This window comes from Oryctolagus cuniculus, chromosome 20, assembly GCF_051225735.1.
Source record: "Oryctolagus cuniculus isolate XC-2025 breed Fujian yellow rabbit chromosome 20, ASM5122573v1, whole genome shotgun sequence".
Classification (NCBI taxonomy): domain Eukaryota; kingdom Metazoa; phylum Chordata; class Mammalia; order Lagomorpha; family Leporidae; genus Oryctolagus; species Oryctolagus cuniculus.
This window is the reverse complement of record NC_142886.1, coordinates 48,755,241-48,763,117: the sequence shown is the minus strand read 5'-3', so window position 1 is coordinate 48,763,117 and position 7,877 is coordinate 48,755,241. Positions and strand designations below refer to the sequence as shown.

Sequence of the window (7,877 nt, the reverse complement as noted above, 5' to 3'; positions counted from 1 at the left end):
GGGGGGGCGCCCCAGCTGCTTCCCCATCCCCACACCAACACTGACCCTCCTGAGGTCGCCTGGGAAGAGGGGAGCCCCTCCCCCATCACCTGGCTACCCTGGCCAGGTGGGCGGGGTCGGGCAGGTGAGCCCCCACTGGGGCTGCTCCTAGCTTATGCCCTTGGGAGGTAGTTTCCAGTGGGGGCGGGAGGGGGCAGGGCTGGCTGGTATCCAGTAAGTGTCTAATAAATGGTGATGGACGAGTTCCTTCAGTAAGCGTCCAACCAACGCGGACGGCCAAGTGGGCTGGACAGGTGGCTCCCGACGGCCCATTCACTCTTGGCTCAACGTCCGCCCCGAGCATTTATTCCCTCATTCATTCCTTCCCCTCGCACGCACGCGTTGCACTCATTCATTCATGCGCTCAGCCATTCATGCACATGCGGGCTCATTCATTCCCGGCCCCGCCGCCATTCCTTCGGAGGCCTCAGCGCACGCGGCTCCCCCGCGCCCCCGGCCCCGCGCCCGCCACGTGCGCCCCGGCTGGGTGCTAGCACGGGAACCGCTGAATCAGCCGCGGCTGCGCGGGGCCGGGGCTGGCGGGGAGCCGGGCCGGGGGCGGGGGGCGGGCGCTGCCTGCGGGAAGCCAGGCGGGGTGGGGGAGCCCCGGCCGCGCCGGCTCCCCGCGCGCTCGGCCTCGGAGGGGAGGGGGCGGCGGCGGGACCGGAGCGCGGCGGCGGCGGCGGCGGCGGAGGTGGCGGCCAGCGGCGCGGCCGCCCCGAAGCCATGTGGACCGGCGGCCGCCGGCCGGGCCGGCTCCGCCGGGCGGTGAGTACCTGCGAGCGCGGAGGGCACGGCGCGGAGGCGGGGCGGGCGCCACCCACGCCTGGGGCGGTCCCCGGCGGTGCCGGAGGCGGCCTACGCCCCTACCCCCCACCGTGAGGGGCGACTCCCCGGCCCGCGGCGCCCCCTCGGTGCCGGTGCCGGGGCGCCCGGCCCAGCCCAAACGCCTGGCTCCCCGGAGAACCGGGCGCTCCCGGGTGTGTGGGGGGCGAGGGCTCTGGGCCTCTGCGCGCTGCCCTGGGCCCCGCGGGCCGGCCGGGAGCGCCTGGGTCCCGCGAGCGGGGTTCGCGCCCCCCACCGCGCGCGTTCCCGCAGCGGGAGGAAGGGCGGGGCGCGGCCTGGGGTGCCGGGCGGGGCGCGCGGGTGCGGGCAGCCTCCCCTGGCCCTGTGCTGGGCCAAGGCCGAGCCCAGAAGGGCTGGGAGCCGAGAGGAGGGGGCTGGGCCGGGGTCGCTGGCTGAGCGTGTGCGGTGCGTGGGCGCGCGCAGGCTTCGGACGCCGTCCCCTTCGCTGCCTGCCTGGCAGGCGCCATCATTCTCCCCATTTCCCGGCGAGGAAACTGAGGCCCAGGGCCCCGCGGGCGCCCTCCCCGCTCCGGGAGCACCAGCGCCGTGCGGGAATCTGCGCCCCAGCGCTTCCGTTTCCTGCCTGGTTTGGAGGTGTTTCCTTCCTCGGCTGCGTCCCACCCCGCCCCCAGTGAGGGGGGCGCAGGATGCGAGCGGAGCTGGCACCTAGGGCATGACTGAATGTCCGAGGCAGGGGCCCAGAGGGGCAAGGCCGGTGTGGGCCCAGCTCCTTCCGAGGCCCAGGGCCCCTGGATCCCCTAGGGTGATGGGTAGCGCTGTTCCCTTCCCTGGGCCCCGTTCCTGCACACGGCAGGTGCACCAGGGCCAGGCTTCAACAAGGACCAGGAGAAGGTCCCCTATAAGCCGGGGTGTGCTGCGGGGCCGCCGCGGGCCTGCCGGCGCGGGAGGTGGCTCAGGCTGGCATCTGTGCGGCTCAGGGCGGGGAGGTGGCAGCGAGGGCCCTGGCAGCGTCCCGCAAACCCTTAATTTTCCTGACTCTCACTATAATCAGGGCGGCAGGGAGAAGCGGGCACCGTGGCAGATGCGGCTCCTTCCCGGCTGCTCAGCTGGCACGCGCCAGGAGGACCCTCCCAAGCTATTGTCTCGTATTTATAGATTCCTGCGCTCTGCCTTCAGCTTGTCACAACCTGGAGCTGTGCGCACCTGTGCCGCCAGGGCGGGAGGTCCTGGGCGGCCGGGAGCCTGTCTTGGGAGGGCACTCCCAGGCTGCCATGGGCGATGGGGCGGTGCCCAGGGCTGCACGCCAGCCTATCCCCCCACCTCAAAGACCAGGCACCGGGTCTGCGGGCAGAAGCTGCCCTCCCCGCGTGCCTACTGTGTGCAGGCCTCCTGTGGGCAGCTTCATGCCTCATCTCCATGGCAACTCTTGGCCATGGCGCCCTGCTCCTGCAGGCGCTGAGAGATGTTGAAGAGTGAACGAAGGAGGGAGCGCCAGCCGTCCCCGGGTCCATGGCTTGACGGAGGCAGTCCAGTCGTTTCCCAGGTCTCAGGTCGTGAGGCCCCAGGGCTGGGTGGGGGTCGAGCAGGTGAAGGGGTAGAGGCCTGGAGCGGAGGCGCAAGCGTTAGGGTCCCAGGTCAGGAAAGACTCAATCCTGCCTGAGTGCCAGGGAGCGGAGGTTCCTCCACGCAGAGCAGGTGCTGACCCCTGGGAACTGACCCCAAGGTGCTCTGTGCTGGGCTCGGGCACCCCCTGATTCACTGCGTGACCTTGGGTAAAACCTTTCGTTGGTCCTTGGCCCCGAGCAGGCCCCAGCTGGTGGCAGAGGCTGAGCGGAGCTTCGGTTGGTCCCGGCGTGCAGGGGTGAGCGAGCGAGTGAGTGAGAGGGGATCCCGCCCGCCCATCCGCCCCTCTCGTTGGGTTACTTTGGTGACTCTGATGCATCACCCTCCCACCGTGTGATGGCAGGTGGGCCCTGGACAGGGTGCCAGGTGTTGGGAGCCCCTCCCAGCCAGGAAGGAGTCCTGTCCCCAAGGAACAGGACTGTGGCTTCCTGGCCGGGGATCCGCCAGTGCCCAGCTCGGGGCGAGCACAAGAGATGCCCTCGCCGGGTCCGTCAGCAGTGGGTCAGCCAGGGAGCTGCAGTCACAGTCCTGCCACGGTGGGACCCTGCCACGGCGGGATTCAGAGGCGAGCGTGGCGGGACGGAGGGGTGCCGAGTGGATGCATGATGCCCAGGATAGGGTGCTGCGGGCTGGAGGGGCGGGAGGAGAGTGGCCAGGTGGCCCGGGGTGGCTGCAGGAGCTGCGTGCTCAGGACAGGCCAGCGATGCCCGGGGGTGGGGGTGGGAGCGCGCTTTCTGACCCAGACGGCAAGATGGACAGATGACTGGGCGGGAGAACCTACGGGCAGATGGGGCAGTGTCGGCGAGTGGATGGGTAGCGGTCAGATGGTTTTGGGTGTGTATGCGAGGGTGGAAGGGGATCTGATCTGCCAGGGAGACGCATGGGCGCACACATGGGTACAGTCGGTGCGTGGATGCTAGGGAGAGGGCGGGTGCTCAATCCGAGGGACGTGGGATGGGGGGACAGGAGGCGTGGAGGGGGCAGGGCTTGGACCTCGTGCTTAAGATGTCTGCACCCCGTAGCCGAGTGCCTGGGCTGCTTTGCTAGCTCTGGCTCCTGACTCCAGCCTCCAGTGTGGATGCTGGGAAGGAGTGGTTCAAGGGCTGGACACCTAGGGTGGGTTCCCGGCCCACTGCTTTGGCCTGGCCTAGTCCTGGTGACTGCAGGCATCTGGGGCGTGAACCAGCAAGCAGCTGCGAGATCGTCTCTCTCTGTCTCTCTTGCTCTTTCTCTTGAATTAGGCGGGGGGCGGGGGCGAGTGGATGGCTAAGTGGCCGAGTGTCTGTTGAGGAATGCGTGGATACAAGCGTGGACGGACCGACCCGGGCACAGATGACACGTCTCAGTGGATGGATGCCGGGGACGAGCGACACAGGGCCGGAGGCCGGGGGGAATGGGTCCAGGAATGAGAGGATGAAGGAGTGGACGGGCCCATGTCCACGGACGGACAGACACAGGGCACAGCATGCAGTGACGTGTGAGTGAGGGCTGGCTGAGTGGGCGGAGCTTCAGGCTGTGCCATCCCTTGCCATATGCTAGTGTCTTGCTCATCCCTCCCCCACTACAGACACGCACGCGTGCGCTCGCACACACACACTCAGAGTCTCTCTGGGTCAGCGGTAGCATATGGGGAGGGGAGGGGACAGCCTTGCTGCTGGGTGTGGAGACGGAACCCCTCATTCAGGTGTACCTGGGGAAGGTTCCCTGGGGGCCGGGGAAGCAGCAGGGGCCTCTTCCAAAGCCGATTGGCCAACGGGGAATACTCCCTAGAAGAGGAGAGCCGGGGCAGATTCGGGGTGCAGGCAGCAATGCCACAAGCATGGGCAGGGCCGCTGGGACTGAGCGCCAAGACCCAGCCCAGAAGTGCCCAGAGGCCGCGTGCCGGGAGGTTAGGGCGCAGGGTGGGACTCCCCAGGCCCCCGGTGCCCTCGTCTCTCGTGGGGACATCGTAATGGAGAGAGCAGTGCTGGGATGAGGGGAGGGTGACGGGAGTTGGTGGCCCCTGCGGGTGCTGACGGCGGTCCCTGGCAAAGGGGGAGGGGTCCCGAAGTCCCCTGGGACACAGTAGGTGCCCAGTGCCCTGCCCGCCCTGTGTGGTCCCGGCAGTGCCCTGGCCCTGGGGTTCTCATAGGCAGTGGACAGTGCCTGTGCCTTCTCTGTCCACTTCCCGCCCGTGTGAACAGGGTGGGCCTGGTGGTGGTGGCAGGGCCACGGGCGGCCCCTCCTGGGGCGAGACGAGGACGTGGGGTGATGACCCGGGTGCCGTTGTGGCTCGGAGCTTGGCACTGGGCGGGGCTCAGGAAGGGGTGAAGCTCACAACCAGGAGGAGGCTGCGGTGCCTGAGCAGGGGAGCCCCGCTCCTGGAGTGGCCGCCAGCAGCCTGCTCCGGGCCCTGGCCCTGCATGGTGGCGGCGGCAGCAGCAGCAGCAGCAGCGAGCCAGCGGTTGTTATGACAACGGAAACTTGTCTGCAGCCGCGGAAAGTCAGGGAGAGGCTCGGAGGACCGGCTGGCCAGGCCCCCGGCTCCTGTGACCACGGCTGCCGTGGCCAAGGGCGAGCCGCCTTGTGAGTGCGTGTTGGGGTGAAGCAGATGGATCTCACAGCACCCCTCCAGGCCCCAGGCTGGGCACTGCCGTGGCTCCGCTAGCTGGGGGACGAAGGGCCTAGCGGGGTGTCTGCGAGGGCAGTCCAACTGGGGCCCACCAGCCTCCAAGCCTCTCCCCCCAGTGATGGGGGAGGGGCTGAGGGCAGCTGCGGAGGAGGGCGTGTCCAGGTGCCGAGGGCAGTCCAACTGGGGCCCGCCAGCCTCTCCCCCCCAGTGATGGGGGAGGGGCTGAGGGCAGCTGCGGAGGAGGGCGTGTCCAGGTGCCGAGGGGGCGGGTGCTGTGGCCTTCCCAGAGCCTACATCTTCCCCTGTGCCCTTGCCTCCGGGGCTGGAGTGGGGGGCGGGGTGCCTGGGGCCCACGGCCTGAAACTGTCATGCGGTTCACCCCATTCATTCATTCGTCCGGGGCTGCGTCCTGAGCCCTGAGGCGCTCCGGGCCCCTGCAGGGAGCAAGCAGGGACTGTAGACACGGTGGCATGCCAGGGCTGCGGCGGGGGCCCCTGGGCTGATCCGGCACGGGCCCTCGGGTGCAGAGCAAGGGCCGCGAGCGCAGGCGGGGCTCAGCACCCTCGGGAGTGTTGCTGGGAGCCCCCTGGGGGCGGGGATCACGGAGCCTGCCCCGGGCCGGGACTCCCCAAGATGGTGCTGGCCGTGCCTGTGGGATGGCATCCGGGGTACCAGGGTGAACGCAGGCGTCCAGGTGAGACACGGGGGGACCCCGGGGCCAGCAAGGTGCTGGAAGGGAGGGAGGGAGGCGGTCAGGTCTGAGGGCGGCCTGGTGGTCGGGTGGGGCCGGGGTCTCCACGGCTCCCGCTCCTGGACTTCTGCATACCTGCAGTCTGGGGTGTCCAGGGGACCCAGCGAGGGGTCCAGCCGAGCCCAGAGAAGCAGGGCTCTCAGACACTCGTGGGCGGTGTCCTGGCAGGCGCAGGTGCACAGCCACGCTCAGCGGACCCCTCGTGGGCGGGCCTTGCTGGCCCTTCCCTGGGCTAATGTCCCAACCCACCCCTGGCTAACCACACCCCGAGCTCTGTCCCAGTGTCGCCTGCTCCTCCCAGGGCCTGGCATATGACTGCTAGCCACAAGGGCCAGAAATAACCTTGGCTTAATCAGGGCAGGATGGAGGTAAAGACGTCCTAGGGCAGGTGGTTCGCGCTGCTGCGATGACTCAGCGGTCGTGAGGGATCTGGATTCCTTGTGTCTTTCTGCTCTTCTGTCCTTTATGCTCTTCTATGGCTTCTGTCACAAGTTTGCCTCATGGAGCAGCATGGCTGCCACAGCTCCAAAGTCACCTCCATGCGCCCAAGAAGAAGCAGAAAGATGGGGGATGGGAGTCAAAAGGGCACTGGGCAAGCTGCCTGATGCCTTAGCAGTCACATCCAACCACTGTTTACATCTCATTGGCCACCCCCTTGCTGCAAAGGAACCTGGGAATTGCAGTCTTGGGCACCCCCGAGGAAAACGAGGAGGTTTGGATCAGATGGGAGCGCAGTAGGCCGCCAGCGTCTCAGCTGCCTGCTCCCATCCTGCTGATTGACAGCTGCCTCTCTGTGCCCAGCACGGCAGCGAGCAGGTGAGGCCCACGGCAGAGCCCAGCGAGGCTGCTGCCTCCCCGGGGCCGAGCCGGGCGCGACCTTCTCGGCTCCAAGGCTGCGCAAGCCCCGAAGCTGAGCTCCCGTTGCGGCGGGATCGATGCCGGGGTGGGCGGCTGCCAGGCCCTCCCACGTGCCCCCGGGATCGATGTGACCGTCCCAGCCAGTGAGGGACAGGTGGCCCCACTCCCAGAGGACGCTCAGATCCCAGCACCACGGAGGGAGGAAGAGGAGTGGGGCTCAGCGAGGGGCTCTTGGACACCCGTGACCTTGGCCTGACCAAGGAGGATGCCCTCAGGGGCCAGCTCCCAGGCCCGGGGCCCTGACCCCGCCGCTGGCGCCAGACGGGACGGCCTCGGCTCCCCCGTGAAGCCCAGGACGGAAGCCCCCCTCAAGGCAGCCCGCGGGGACCTTCAAAGCCGCAAGCCGAGCCCCAGCCCCGGCCGGAACCCGGAGGACAAGGCGGCTCACCCTCGCTGGGCGGCACGGCCTGGCCGGGAGGGGCCCCGGGGGTCACCCGGCCTGCCCCCCGCCTCCGAGCCCCCCTGTGCAGGCGGCAGGGCTGCCGCGGGCCCCTTGGCACGCCTGGGCCGCCGGCGGGAGGCCAGGTTGCCCTTCTCCAGGTTCCTGGATGAGGTCACGGTGCGGGTGCTGGACCCCGGGACCCTGGAGGCCTTTAGGGGGCCAAGAGGCCGCAGCCAAGAGCCCTCCCCAGCGGACCAGGGCTCTGGCCTGGCGCAGGAGCCCCCGGTGGGGGCTGCCACTCCAGAGGAGACGCACCCAGCCCTGAGCGCCCGGCTCAGCTCGGAGGCGGCTGCTGAGGCTGCGAGGGGAGGGGAGCCGGGCGGGGCCCTGGAGACCAGGGGGCCCTGCGCCGCCGAGGGGAAGCGCGGAGGCCACGCTACCTGCCCCTGGAGGCAGCTGGGCCAGGTGAGTCTCGGCCGGCTGGGCGCCCTCCTCGCCCCGCACGTTCACACCCCGCCATGGCATCTGTGCTGGCTCTGGGCTGGGCGGAGTGCACCTGGGTGAACGCTAAGGCTCCTCTCAGCCCCGCCCACTGGCAGAGCCCCCCCCCCACCCCGCTTGCGCGTGATGAGCCTGGAAGCACTGGCGCCCCAGGCAGCGGCACAGGAGGCGGGTGGCGCACTAGGGTCCTTCCCGGCTGTCTCCACTTTACGTAGGGGAAGCTGAGTCTCGGGTCAGGGCTGGAG

At 69.4% G+C, this 7,877-nt stretch overlaps 1 protein-coding gene across 3 annotated transcripts in view; it reads left to right on the top strand.

The window, feature by feature from the left end:
• Positions 1-631: 631 nt before the first annotated feature.
• Positions 632-7,877, top strand: part of BEGAIN (brain enriched guanylate kinase associated) — a 33,762-nt gene continuing 26,516 nt past the window's right edge. The window contains exon 1 of one of the 3 annotated variants that reach the window (XM_089322617.1): positions 632-807. Coding sequence is in view for 1 of the 3 variants with exons in the window: in XM_051830836.3 (XP_051686796.2) it covers positions 766-807 (42 nt within the window). In the remaining 2 variants the exon portion in view is untranslated. The remainder of the gene's footprint in view (positions 808-7,877) is intronic. The other 2 variants (XM_089322616.1, XM_051830836.3) reach the window with 2 other exon arrangements.